Source organism: Suillus clintonianus (genome assembly GCF_016758775.1).
Source record: "Suillus clintonianus strain FC179 chromosome Unknown DEU56scaffold_38, whole genome shotgun sequence".
Taxonomy (NCBI): domain Eukaryota; kingdom Fungi; phylum Basidiomycota; class Agaricomycetes; order Boletales; family Suillaceae; genus Suillus; species Suillus clintonianus.
Genome location: NW_024539262.1, coordinates 209,166 through 223,520, shown reverse-complemented (window position 1 = coordinate 223,520; position 14,355 = coordinate 209,166). Strand labels below are relative to the sequence as shown.

Genomic DNA, 14,355 nt, shown 5'->3' with positions numbered 1-14,355 from the left:
CTGGCAATGGAGTTGTGTATGTCACCACACATCTTTGAGATTAGTACTCTGCCTCTGAGATGGCTCCTTTTGGGGACCGGTCCTCTGAGCATTTGAATGGTAGGCCGTCTGACGGGCGCATATTGAGTTACACCGTACATAGGACATTGCCGGTCCCCAACGGGAGGCGTCTCACAGCCAACATAGTGATTTGAATGGTCATTGTGATCCACACAGCACTCACAAAGAGTGCTACTCATTGAATCAATACTCACGTCTGAGCACGGGATTATGTACTCAACAACCCAAGAAGCCCTTGCATATCGTATGTAAAGCGCTTATGCGACGTATGTATTTCTATTCATAAGGTAGAAACGACAGCCAGGCAATCTATCTACAGGCGGCGGCGCTTTCTGCCCATGTACGCGTTAATCTCGCTGACTTCCTTTTTCAGCATACCAAGGGCCGTCTCAACAATGGATATCAAGCCAGGCAGCGCTTGAATCCTCCCAGCCAAGTAGGCATCCTCTTGATCGCTCTCTGAGTCTTCCTCCCCCTCGATTTCGGCCAGCTTCCTCTTGCGACTGCTGTTCAAGAGGGCGTATGCGCCAGTTGTGTTTGAGGGGCCGGCCATCGGCTGAGGTGTTGGCGAGACCGTGGACTTGGAGTTGGCCTTGCCTTTGCCCTTGTCCTTGGCCACGGCTGCATGCGCAGACTTCGGAGCAGGTCTGGGCCTAGGAGCTGCGGTGGGTTTGGGTGCCGTAGGAGCAGCGGAAGGCTTGGGAACCGTAGGAGCCGCTGGGGCCGGCGTAGGCGTTCCCTTCGCCTTGGCTTTCTCTACACTCCAGAAATGAATAATGGCGAAGTCGGCAGACAATGAACTGACAGAACTCACCAGCGACGAGCGAACATCTGGCCTTGAGCTGCTTGCAGTCGAGGCAAACCATTCCGAAGGGGTTTTTATAGCACTTGTGACCCCTCGCAATGCAACGGGCACATGAGACCCGGTTGGTAGGGCGCTGGGCGCTCATGCGCGGCGTGAACTTCTGAAGTATGTTAGTTATGTGAGGAAATCAACAATCGCAGCACTAAGAAACTCACCTTGACCTTCGGCTCGGCCTTCTTAGGGATGGAGGTTGTCGAGCCTGCTGTGTCCGACTCAACGGGGATCACACTCTGCTTCATTTGCTGGACTACAATCGATTTTGTGGCTGACATCTCGACAACCTCCTCCGCGTCCGGCTCTTGGGCTTGCTGCTGCTGCTCCTCAGCAGGAGGCGGAGCAAAGATATCGATCTCGGTGTTCTCAGAAGACATGATAATGTGATGATGATGAAAGAAGGGAAAAGAAGATCGATGAAGAAGTGAAGGTAATTTATAGTGAACAGCAACTCTCCGGCCATGCGGCCACATTTGTGGCCTAATTCTTACATTTCACAAGTTCACACACCCGATTTGGCAAACAATTAATCCCAGATCACGTGCCACGTTCCAGATATTGTGCCAAGTCCAAAATCTGTGAACCGATGACGCTGTACAGTCACACTAACGTGGACCGCGCCTATGCCGATGGGTGCCGTCTTACAGACGTGTGGCCTGTGCGTGATAGGCGGTGTGCTCGACAGATGCGGTCCCCATTGGGAGCCGTCGAACAAGTGGGTGATTGACAGGTGTTCTTCACAGATGCAGCACCCAATGAGAGCCGTGCCGCTCACGGGTGCTTGATTGATTCGTGGTCATGACAGACGCAGTCCAATGGGGACCGCTGCTCCCATGAACAATTTGCAAGCACCCCACCTGTGAGACGGCTCCCAATGGGGACCGCGTCTGTCTAGTAAGCTCTCGCGTGTGGCACGGCTCAGCTAACATTTGGCTCGGCTGTGCCAGCTCACCAGATATTGCGGAACCGTTGGCAACAGTAATGTCACTTATCACGCACCGGCCTCTTTGACGGCTCTCAATGGGCACCATCCCTATTATCCGAGCATAAGATGTACATCCACCCCTCTTATTGACCGCTTCCATGGAGTACTGCGTCTCACGACAATACCTTTCAATAACCCGCCTGTGAGACGGCTCCAAATTGGGATCATTTCCATCATGAATACTGGCTGAACCATCCCTTGCACCATCTCCGCGAGCTTGATCTTGAATCACACACGGGATCAGTCCAAGGATCTGCGTATTGCACACTAATTACTACTAGTGCAACATACAAAATACAAACAACGCGACACTGCAGAGTGCGAATTTTACAGAGTGTATGGATGCGGATTAAGATTACGATGATGACCGTCGGATCTGTATGTGCCGAAAATATTTTTGTCGGGCCTACATTCACTGACGCAATCCCCCGCGAGCACGTGCGGTGCGGCTAGCTCCTGGCCTTGGCGCATTTGCTGGCACAGCAGTGCGGCACTTCACCGTCAGGCTTGCACCAACACCCACAGAATCAGCATGTGCAGCAGATTCGTGGTCGCGTGCTGAGCCGTCCCCAACCAACAAAATCTTCTTGCGTGGAGGGCGAACACGAGGAGGACTTCTCAACGGTCCAGACGTAGGAGACGCCATGGAGGATGACGATCCCGTGTTTCGACGGCGTTTCCCTCTGCCAGGGTACTCATCTCGAACCCAACCCTGCCATGGAAACGGGTCGACGATATTGTCCACATCAACATAATCTTCGCCGGGCGTCAACCTGAGTTGAGCCATGCCACGATCACCCAACATCCTTTCAACATCCATGCTATCCTAGAGAGCAAGATGCGGATTGAGTCATACTGGGAGGTGCATATGCATTGTCAATGAATGGTACTGACCTGTGTAGATTCCTGAGTGCCGTGTGCCAGGCCGTCGAGCGTGTTGCCATCTAGCTCGAACGCATCGTTGACTGGTTGGAGGTCCAAGTCCTGTAGATTGGAGTCGTCCATGTCCATGGACCAGTATGCATTGTCGTCGTCGGTGTCTACCGCTCGCTGATCTCGCATGGACCCTGACATTCTATCAGCGTGAGTAGAGGATGATGACAGGGTCAAGACTTACATGCAGGATGTGTGGGAGACGATGGATCTTGCATGCCGCCACTTCTGTCATTGTCGTCCGCATCAGGGACAGACGGTTCCCTTTGAGACCCGGCTGGAGCTACGTTATGCTTGGCCTGGTTGTCGTTGTCGTCGGCATGCATGGACGACTCCCTCGAGGACCCGGTAATGGTGAGTTCAAGATCCTTCTCTGCGCCGGTTGTTGACGTTCCTTTCCCGTCGTCGGGAGGGCTGTCTGCATCCAGCTCGATGGGATCACTGGCCAACGACCCAATGTTAGCCTTGGACTTTGGCCCTGGCTTTGGCCTTGTCCTTTGCTTCTTCTTTTCCATTGGCAGCGGCATCATCACGATCACCTGCTGCCTGCCCTTACCCTTTCCGGTCAATGTCTGCTTTCCTTTGGAAGTCGTGGCGTCTTCTTCCTCATCAACGAAATCGTCATCGATGTGGACGGTTGAACTGTCGAAGATTTTTCCGTCGTCGTCACCGGTCAGCTGAATATTCCGGACCTGCTTCTTGCCACCGTAGGTCCGCAACATCGTCCTATCAGGCCTATTTTTGTCTGAAGCGGATGACGCATATGGTCGAGAAGCCGCAGATACAGACTTGCGCAAAGTACGAGGCGGACCGTCTGAGATTTCGATCTCGTCGTCATCTTCAACAGCACTATTGATTTTTGCAGCGGATGACACAGATGCAGACATGCGTGAGGAACCGGCGGCAGATGTGGTTGCAGACTTGGGGGCGCGGGAAGTACGAGGTGGACTGTCTGAGATTTCGATCTCGTCGTCATCTTCATCAGCCCTATTGATTGTTTCAGCGGATGATGCAGATGCAGACTTGCTCGAGGAACCGGCGGCAGATGTGGTAGCAGGCTTGAAGGCGCCGGAAGTCCGAGGTGGACCGTCAGTGGTTTCGATCGGGTCATCATAATGATCAGCCCTATTGCTTTGTGCAGCGGATGACGCAGACGCAGACTTGCTTGAGGAACCGGAGGCAGAAGTGGTAGCAGACTTGGAGGCGCCGGAAGTCCGAGGTGGACCGTCTGTGGTTTCGATCGGGTCATCATCTTCAATGTCGTCGTCATCGTGGTGGTCGTCTCGGATCTTCTCTCCTCTCATGGCGCATTGAATGGTGTTGACGACGGCTTGAGTTCGATGAAGTCGTGGTCAAATATATTAATCTTGAGGATGGATGAGCGTTCGCGTACCTTTATTTTTGTCCAAGAACTGGCCAAGCATCTTGCCTTTGCCTTCGCCGTGGTCGACCATAAGCACGTCGACTGTGCCGACCGCTACCATGTTATAGACCAACACGATGTCCTCTTGACCGAGACGCCACGCCCGACCGATGATTTGATTGACGAGCATCCGCGACCAGCACTGATCCTGCATGCGCGTGAGTCGGTTGGATGCTGTTAGGCTGAATACGGCCGATGGGAACTCACGAAGAGAATGACAATAGTGGCCACCGTCAAATTCAGACCAACGGCGCCGACGGTGGAAAACAGCAGGACGCGGTACTGTGGCATGGTGTTGAACTTGTGAATGATGTCGTTCCGCTCGTCGGCGGTGTTCGTGCCATTCAGCGCGAGCGCGAATATGTTGTGCTTTCGGAGAATCTTGAAGGCAAATATGAGCAAGCATGAGAACGAACGAGTGGCCGCCGCCGCCGCAACACTCACCGAAATCAGCAAGGGTGCCATCATGGGGAACTCAGTGAAAACCAAGATCTTGCGCTTGCCCATGGTCATGAGGCCAGGTAGTTCCTTGTCGATGGAATGTGGGCCGATGACATCCGGGTCTGTCTCTTTGTCATACGCGTTGTCCAGCGCCTCTTGGTCTACTTCCGTGAGCTCCTTATCGAGATCACGGTATACGCCGTTCTCGTCTGAGATAAGATGCCATCTGAGGATGGTCATCAGGATATCCACCTTGGTGGAGCGCTTGTCGTGGTATTCCTGGAGGGTGCGGATGGCAGGATAGACCGGCGAATCATGCCATGGGAAGGCGACCTTTGTGCGACTTTCGAGATAAAATTTCTGCCAAATGCAAGTCAGACACTACACCCAGAGGGGGACCGCATCGATGCTCACCGAGTTGAATGCGTTGCTGTCGTCGAGGTTGCCCAACTTAGCACTGTGGGATCAAAGATATGTGTTAGCCATCATGCGCGAGGTGCTCTCAAGGAGCCTGCAACTCACTCGCCGGCCAGGGACTTCATGCCCTTTTCGATGACCGAAAGCTCCGACTCGTTCATGTGCACGGGAACAATGATCATCTTGTATGGAGGCAAGCTGTCGTTGATCTTCTTGCCGTCGAATCGGCGAGATTCGACCGTGCGTCGAATGACGCGTCCTGCGAAGCCACGCTTGATTTGGGTTATCCAGCTGGCCGTTAGCTGCCGCACACGAATCTTGGACGCCGGCTCATCATGTGTGCTCTTGGAACCAGTGAGTCGCTGAATAGTTTGAGAGGCCGCGAGCTCCTGATCGTCTTTGGTGATGAGGCGCCGCGCGGCAAGCAATTTCTTCCAGTGTATAGTCTCTTGCTCGTCGCCCCCCTTGCCTGTAAAATATGGGATACGAAGGAGACGGCCGATGTTGCACAAGTCCTGCGCAGGCGTAAGATGTGCATCAGCGGAATAGCGGGATCGAGACTGCGAGATCGAAGGCCACATACCTTTGGGCTGGTGAACAATGGAGTGGCGGTCAAGACCATCCGAAGGCCAGAAACTTTCATGACCTCAAGGATGGCATACCACCCGGCGGTTTGATTGCGGTAGTCGTGACCTTCGTCGAGGGCGGAGAGGGCGAAGTTCCTCTTGTGCCAGAGGCAGGTGTGTTCCAGTTGACTGTTCTTCACATGCCGCTTGTCATCGGATGCCTTTTTGAGGTTGTGGCCGGCTTTGCCCTTCCGAAGGTCAAACACTTTGCCCTGTGTAGTGAAGACCTGGCATGACGTATGCAACGACGGTGAGTACGCCGTAGATGCCCTCGCGCAACTGATGAAAAAATGCACGCACCGAATGCGTCACAAGAATAATTCGATTGATGAGGGGCATCGCCGACTTTGCCCAAGGTCCCGTCCAGAAGCCGGCGAATTCCTTCTCGGCCGTCGGATACTCATATATTTCGATTGTCCTCGGGGCGAAAAATATGCGGAGCTCGGACCTCCATTGTCCGAGCAAGGAATTCGGCACAATGATGAGATGGGGGAGATTCGGTATGGATTTCATGCCAGCGAAATACGGACGATTGTCTGTAGTAAGAAATACGTCAGCATGAGGGAACGTCGAGCGGCCACCCATGGTGCGATAGCGCGGCACCCAATCGGAGCCGTTTTGAGTGATGAGACTCACTGAGTATGGGAGCCTGACATATCTGGAGGGGATTTAGATACCGCAAGATACCCTTAGCCTTTTGCAATGTCATGTGAGCTCGCCAGTATGTGTCGATGAGGAAGGCGATGGTGCCCATCACCATTGCAGTCTTTCCAATGCCGACGTCGTCAGCCACGAGCATGCCTGGAACCCCTTCGGGATCATCGTGCTCCAACCACATCTTCTCAACGATCGAGGCGATGCCGACACGCTGGTGCCACAGAAGGCTGAGGGGGACCATGTCTTCGTTCTCCTTCACAAATTCCTCCTCGGCTTCAGCATCCCAGGCACACTTTCTGCGGATGGAGCGCAACGGCGCGAACAGCGGGGGTCGCCCACCCGTAAAGTGTAGTAGGGCGTTAAGGGCGGCGTCAGTGTGATTTCGATATGTCTCCACACCGAGGTCATTTGAGTGGCCCCAGACGGAATCGTCTTCCGCTCCACCAAAATCAACGGCTGGAGGCTCGGGTTCGGTTTGGATCGTACGGAAGAGCTGAACGTAAACCGGCCAAATGAGGTCGACGTCACCGGCTGCGCTCAAAGACACGTTTTTGATCTTGCTTGCGCGGGCGCGCCCCCGTTTCGCTGATGAGGATGAGTACACTCAGCGCAACAAAACGCATGACGACACGGTCTACTCACCTCCTGGCGTGTCCTTGTTGTCAGCGATGTCCGGCGCCAACTTCTCCTTTGATATGCCTTTGGCCTTGGCCACGGCGGTCACGACGACATGTTTCAAAAATTCCTCGAGCTCGGCGATTCCTTGAATTCCTTGGACTTCGTGTGGAAACCACTGAAGCGAATCACTGAGCTTCTTTACGGCCGCCGTTGCTTCACGCAGCATCTGTGGGGTGACCTTCTCCGCGTGCTCGATCGCTGTTGCACGGCTATGGGCATCAAGACAGAGCCAAACACGAGACGGCGGCTTACCTTCGCAAGCCTCTCTCGCTGTGCGTTTCCTGGCAGTAAAAGAAGCCTCCACCCTCCTGAACACCTTCCGGTGACGCTCCCAGTTATGGTGAATGATCGGCGTCAGGGTGTCACGAAAGTCACCCCGCAACGTGGTGGAGAGTGCGTAATCGCCGAAGATGGCGAGCGCGATGTCTTCCTTCGCCGGGTCAGCGTCACGAACGTCCGGGAATCCAGCGGTCGGGGATTCATTGATGAGTTGCAGAGGGGTCAGTTCCAATTTGTGCCACGCCGCGTCGATCCTCACGCCAATCGCGTGATGGACGTCTTGCCTCTTGCACCATATGCGGAGGGCTTCGCGACCGGCACCGTACGACGTTTCGCGCTGACCCTCCAAGATGTCGTACCTCTCTTTGAGGGTTCTCGCTTTTTCCACGGCTGACATCATCGCTTGGATGGATGCCAGTTCGTTTGGCGAGAGGTGGGGGTTCTCGACGTTGAACATCTCGGGTCCGAGGCCATAGATCTCCCGGATCGTGTCCTCGTCTTGAAAAATAAACTTTTTGCCTGCGAGCAGTGCACAGATGACGGCGGTCTGTATTTTTTTGCTCATGGCAATCTGCCGTTGAACACATCGCCAATGAGCACAGTAATACAAAACAGGCCAAAACGAGCTGACTCACACTGTTGTTGGTCGGTCGGTTGGTTGGGTCGGTCGCTCACAGATGATAAGCTTTGTATGTCCTGACGATGTTTTTAAACAAGGTCTTTGCCGTAAATTCTGATTCACGGCCCGGCGCCATCGATGCACGAGGACGATCAGGAGCCGAACAACACGTCAACAGATATGCGATATCACCACGGGCTCAAGCAATGAGGCAGGAGACAGACTCCATCGCGGATTGTTCTTGCCAGACTGGGATTCATGTATCAGCGGGGACCTTGGACATCAGGCCCCACTCTGAATGAGCCCTCTGCCCATGCGGTTCCAAATTTGAGCCGCACCTCCACAAATCATCCGGGACTTTGTCAGACCGTCAGCACGATGCATTTGAGTTTACCCTGCACCCTAGCGGTCCCCCATGAGGAGTGCCCTCAATTTTCTCCGACCCTGCGGTCCCCAATGGGAGCCTCGAAAGACTCTGGCATAAATTCACTGTGTGCAATGCCTATCCCCATTGAGAACTGTGCTAGACTATTACATATATGCATCCTGCACCCTGGCGGTTCCAATTTGGAGCGGTCTAAGACTCTAACCACAACCAACCAACCACAACCACATGCGCGCACCCAACACCCTGTGCCCTGTACCCTGCACCCTGCCGGTGCCCATTGGGAGCCGTTTTGACGTGCTTATACGTCATAAAATTATTAGGAGCACGGTCCTTAATAGGAGCTATCTCACAGGCAGGCGTATATATATCTCCTGTGCTCACACATTGACAAGGCGTCGCATGACCTCCCGTGAGGAATGGTTTGGTTGGGCGGTCCCCAATGGGAACCGTCTTAACAAGCTGATCACAGATCTCAAAGGCGAGTAGTCGATGGAACCCGGTGCTCACAACGGATCCCCTCAGGGGGTCGTCTCAAAGACAGGCGCTTGACATACACGGCCACCAATGGAAGCCGTCTGTATATTAGTGATGGTCCCCAAAGCTGTCTCACCGGTTGGCGCTTGACTAATGTGCTTGATAGGCGCGGTCCCTATTGGGAGCCGTCTCACATCCCGGTTCAGGTATATCTTGTGTTCATGATAGAGGCGGTTGCCATTGGGAGCCGTCTCACACACAAGTGTATTCATAAACTGTGCTCATCACAGGGACGGCTCCAAAAAATTGGGAGCCGTCCCACACACAGGGTACATGAATATTTTGTGCTGTTGATAGGGACGGTCCCCGTTGGGAGCCGTGTCACATTTTGGTGCTCGACATGTGTTCTGGACAGACGCGGTCCCCAATTGGAGCTGCTGCACTCACTGCGGAATCGAGAAAATGTCCATATCTAGGTAGAGTATAGGACTGGCATTTGTGCAACTGAATTTGGTTGGTTGACCATCTCAAGTGAACACTCGTACATACTTATCTCAATCCAGATTTACCATCTTTCATCCAGAATATCAACACTGATGTGGTAGACATTGATCAGCTGGCAGTTTGTGCAGACGCTGGTGTAACAAATGTTATTCTTAACTCTGATATACTCTGCTTCAGGGTTGCTACCTATCTATACCTAAGTCAGAATTGACTTTGGCGAACATCTCTCATGAGCTGGTTTGCCAATTGTCTGTGCACTGGCAAGAGAACTGAAGGATTCAATGGCAGGATGAACATGATCAGCTAGCCACTCCTGAGCCGATGTAATGATCTAGAAGCACCATTCATGTTTTGCGAGATGATAACCAACCATAACCATAGGACCAAAATAGTGCGGCTTACATTGGTGTTTGACGAGGGCTCTATTGCTTATTGAGGAATACTTTAGCAAAGGCCTGGATACTGAATGACAACTGACAACGTTGAAGCTGATGGTAAACCCTGAGACATTGTAGAGTAATTGCAAATTTTGGAGTTGTAGAAGAGCACCTGAGGAGGCCAACTTGCAATAGTGCTATGTTGGTTGGTTGTTTCCTTATGATTTTGTACGATCTCATGAACTGAATGATAATCTATACTATGTAAGACTTATTGATCATAATGAAATGACTTGGAGTACATATCGAGCACATCAATGACTTGCAAATGCTAGATAAGACATCCACATGTGGTTGACTTCATTGGCATATTTTTATTTTCACTCTGATGCGTTATCCCAAGGTCATAATCTGACTTCCTAAGCCTTTGATTTTCCTTGATTTTTTCTTGACTTGTGGCATTGGAATTGTAATGATTTTTCTTGATTCTCCACCATCTGTCATACCTTGATCTGCTGAGGTTGCACCCTCATGTTGGCAAGTTATTGTCAAGACAAAGCTCATAGCCTGCTCATGCTCCTCCAGGTTAAAATAGAGTGTGAGCAAAAGAACATCTCATGTCAAAATACCACATCCATCACATTCAAATTTCAGCCTACAACTCCAAGGCCAATGATATTGTTGAACATTCACATTAAACAATTCATGACTCGCTTGTTAAAGTCTGTCAAGATGATATCACACACATGGAAGTGGTGTACTGGTTGGTTGGTTGGTTGGTTGATGGCTCTCTGCATTTGTGTTATTGTGAGGGCCATGTTTCCAATGAAAATAGGCATCCATGAGCGCTTGTATCTGAGTCCAGGCTGTATGCATATTTGCATTGTGATGATCTGAAACTCTTATGACAATGTTGTTGTTCATAGTTGGACTGGGATAGGTAAACAAAGGAGAACACTCCTGAATTATCAGTCAGTATCGGTTGGCGTTAGTATACCTGGTAGCCTAAGCCATCAGGTTAAGCCATCAGGTTATGACAGGAAGGTAGGTAAGCTTTTAAGGTAAGGAGCCAAAGAGGGGTTTTGTGTTCAATGATTAAGTCTAGGAAAGAGATTGGTTCCAACTCAAAACTCAAAGATACACAGTCTAAGAGAACCAAGAAATATCAACTCTAGGGTTGCCTGTGAGCTGGCTCCCCAAGTTGACTGAGCGCATTTGTTCTAAGTTTCTGTTTGTCGGCTTTCAATGAGGACTATGCCTATGCCCATGGGAGTCATCTACAAGACAGGTGCATCAGCAAAACCGCCCGGAACCAGAAAGGCCCGGCAGCTCCCGGGAGGACTCCCACGCCGCTTCGCTGACGTCGCCAGCCTCACAAGTATGACGCATCGTCGTACACGACATCTGTGACAACCACCACCAACCCCACGTCTCCTCGCTGACCTCATACCCCTCACAAGCCTCGCATACCCATGTTACAAGACACCCGCGAGCCTCCCACGCCCCTTGCAAGGGTGTTTGTCCTCTAACAGCGCGTTGGAGTAGGCATCCGGTCCTTCTTTTTTTACCACCTAGGCGACACGGGCATGGTACGAGAATGCGAACGGTGCTCGCAGCTCTACCCTCCTCACCTAGTAACTGCCTTTGGTGTAACCGGGTGGCAAGCGGTGTAAATAGGTGGAGCTCGCACTGCCTAATCACACCTCGTACTAGCAGCTGGCACCTTCAACTTGAAGTTACTTGGCATCGGGATGGTGAGTACTTTTTTTTACGTCGTTCTGAGTATATAGCCTAACTACTGATCCTCAGCACTATAAATCCGCAAATCCAATGCCCTCAGCCTCGTCATAATCCAGCTCACGTTCTTCGCCGTCTTCTGCCCCAAGATCATCGTCATCCGGTGGTGCATCATCCTCGTCTTCTACGAGAACCTGATCTAGGCCAGTATAACCAACCAACCAACCAACCAACCAACCAACCAACCAAACTCATCCATCTCAACCAACCAACCAAACTCATCCATCTCATCTGCGATATCGTCGTCAATGAGATGTTCTGTAGTGAGTGGATCATCAGTTCCGTCGCCCTCGTCGTCCTGGTCCTCGCCACTGCCAGGCTCGTCCTCGTTCCCATCTTCATCAGCACTGTCCTCAATATCAATCGCATTGTCTTCTTCACTCTCGCCGTCTTCGCTCTCGTCCTCTTCGTTGTCACCTCCCTCAACACTATCTGCCATTTCGTCATCAGAACTTTGAGCCTCACGCTCTTTCTCCATCATGAATGGGAGTTGGTCGAGTGCATCGCGGTCATTAAGCAAGCATCGTGTGGCTTCATGGATAGGTTTGTGGCCAACACCACCACCGCGATATCGCATAAACATATCGCGGTCAACGAACCTATGTAAGTAAGTATACTATCATGTTACTTATCATAGAAACTCACATATTGACATAAAAGTAATTCCAATCATACGCTCCGCCGTCCATCTGACGACCAATCGAATTTGATGGGATCAGCTGAGAGCAGCCATATGCGAAGGCCGGGATTAAATGGACGCCACAGATCACATGAATCGGATCAATGAATCCGAATGCAGATGGATCATCGTCGTTTAGGAATCCGACATGAGGGAGGCGTTTTGCAGCCCAGCCAGAAGGATAAGTCATGTCGCGCCCAAGCCAGCGGACCCAGAGCAAGTCCATGCGCTGTGGTACAGAGCTTCGGGACTCAGGGCCTGTATGTCGAACCATGACATGGAAACTCCAATTATTCGTGCGTACCAATATGGATGTGGGTTCTCGCTCTCATCCTCGTGAGCAAGAACCATCACATCTGCTCGTGTGCGCGGGTTCAGCGAATCTTGAGCTCGACGGAGGTCATAGGTGGTATAGTTCACGCGGAGAACTTTGTGTCGATAGATTCGATTATTAATGATTTGAACTGAGTTACGCTGTGCTGGTGTGAATTCCGTTTCGTCACCTTCATACTGGGTATCAAGCAAGCGTCCTAGGATGTGCATTTTGAGTCGCGGGAGGAAATCCTTTTGAGGCCATATGAGTGATCATTGTAAACTCATAACAAAGACAAGCTCTCACCTGAACGGCAATATCATCACTGTGTCTACTCAGCCAAGCTGAGATATCCCAGTAATATTTCTTTGAGGTTGGTTGAAATCTGATAGCGAGATTCAGGCGAGGAATAAGGAAGGGGGTCTTGATCGACGAAATGGAGAGATGGGCGCTGTCCAGTCGTGTCAGCTGGTGGGTTGTTCTGAGCTGTTTGAACTGCCTCCATGTGCTCATGTTTTTGTCTCAGCTTGCGGAGTATTCGTTCTCGCCGCTGATGCTTAGTGATACCTCGCGTGAATCGATTTTTGTTTGTACGTGCGTAAAACCGTTTAACACGACGATGCTCTAATTCACCCTATTGAATAATCAGCGAGATATCTTTGCAAGCAATAAGAATAGCCTCCGTACGACTTGAGTTGAGTGGTTGTCGGTTGTTCCGTATAGCCAAATTGATCTCACATAGTCACCAAGCGCGTGAAGCTTATAAGTCAACATGTTGAATTTTCGGTGTTTTGAGGCTGCTTGTGGTGTGACATCAGCCTTCCCCTTCCCCTTTGCTGCTTTAGCACCACGACGACGTGTACGAGCAGCAGTCTCTCGTGGAAGATCACGTGTGTCGAATTTTTTGCATGTTGCGCTGCGAAACTTGCGTAAGGCTTTGCCGAGACGAGTTGTACAGTTGTCGAAGTGATGCAGCGTTGTCTCGGTATGCATCCGTAGTTTTCCAAATGCATGCCAAGTCGAGAGTTCAAACAGGAGGTCGAGAATAGTCGAGTTATGATCAGGAATAAGTAGTTCGAACACGGGAATAGAGCACTAGTAGACGAGAAATATAAGTTTTGAGAGATAAACAGAAAAAATTGAATCTTTTACCTGTAGAAGATCTTCGAAGTCATGAGCAGCGAGTTTCGTTAAGTCGGAGACATTACTGCTGAATTTGTGTATCGTGTCTCGGCCAAACGTTGGGACCATTCGATATCTAGAAAATTTGCATGAGTCAGTGGTTAAGAATCGGCTTGGAGGCAACATACCTTTCATTAAATTTCGGAATGAGATCATCTCCACATGCATGGAGAATCCGGATAAGATGTGTCAGAGTTGCCTTCCATGTACCGAGCTCGAATTCATGCATGAAATCGGGGACGAGCATTGAATGGAAGTCGAAGCCGAACTTCAAGAGTTTCTCAGAGAATGCATTCTGATATAATAATTAGTTGCTAATGACTGGATAGACTAAACACCACAGACCCGAGTGGGAACCATTGACATAACACCAATCAAGTTCTCGACGAAAGTACTGACAACACTGCGGCCCAATTTGAAGATGAATTCACGCACACGTTCGATCATGGACTGGCGGTGACGATCGTCAACTCGTATACCTTTTTCCCGCTGCCGTCGGTCTGCTCTGTTGCCCAATCTGTCAATCTTGTCCTTGTTGACGAGACAGCGAGGACAGGGGCATCGCCCAAGAAATTTGACACATGCGAGGAGAATCTTCTCGGGATAGTCTGCTGCGTACGTGAAAAATCGAGGAAAAACTCTGCGTGAAACACCATCGGGGAAT

General features: G+C 51.1%; 4 protein-coding genes across 4 annotated transcripts; all 4 read right to left on the bottom strand.

The window, feature by feature from the left end:
• Positions 1-373: 373 nt before the first annotated feature.
• On the bottom strand, positions 374-1,296 carry DEU56DRAFT_756349 (uncharacterized protein; the record flags this gene model as incomplete). The annotated part of the gene is made up of 3 exons (XM_041350017.1): positions 374-816; positions 875-1,025; positions 1,081-1,296. 3 exons carry the CDS (start codon positions 1,294-1,296, stop codon positions 374-376), a joined length of 810 nt encoding a protein of 269 aa, XP_041208187.1.
• Positions 1,297-1,456: 160 nt separating this feature from the next.
• On the bottom strand, positions 1,457-7,923 carry DEU56DRAFT_756348 (uncharacterized protein; the record flags this gene model as incomplete). The annotated part of the gene is made up of 19 exons (XM_041350016.1): positions 1,457-1,495; positions 1,530-1,654; positions 1,695-1,810; positions 1,919-2,157; positions 2,196-2,215; positions 2,325-2,730; positions 2,799-2,971; positions 3,022-4,167; positions 4,231-4,408; positions 4,468-4,641; positions 4,705-5,061; positions 5,116-5,158; positions 5,224-5,633; positions 5,702-5,956; positions 5,982-6,023; positions 6,045-6,280; positions 6,381-6,986; positions 7,044-7,277; positions 7,332-7,923. The coding sequence occupies 19 exons, from the start codon at positions 7,921-7,923 to the stop codon at positions 1,457-1,459; spliced, it is 5,391 nt and encodes a 1,796-aa protein (XP_041208186.1).
• Positions 7,924-11,531: 3,608 nt separating this feature from the next.
• On the bottom strand, positions 11,532-12,206 carry DEU56DRAFT_756347 (uncharacterized protein; the record flags this gene model as incomplete). The annotated part of the gene is made up of 3 exons (XM_041350015.1): positions 11,532-11,651; positions 11,696-12,116; positions 12,163-12,206. The coding sequence occupies 3 exons, from the start codon at positions 12,204-12,206 to the stop codon at positions 11,532-11,534; spliced, it is 585 nt and encodes a 194-aa protein (XP_041208185.1).
• A 1,866-nt stretch (positions 12,207-14,072) lies between these two features.
• On the bottom strand, positions 14,073-14,315 carry DEU56DRAFT_710907 (uncharacterized protein; the record flags this gene model as incomplete). The annotated part of the gene is made up of 1 exon (XM_041347493.1): positions 14,073-14,315. A coding segment is annotated over one exon (243 nt), but the record flags the coding sequence as incomplete, so codon positions are not given.
• Positions 14,316-14,355: the final 40 nt, after the last annotated feature.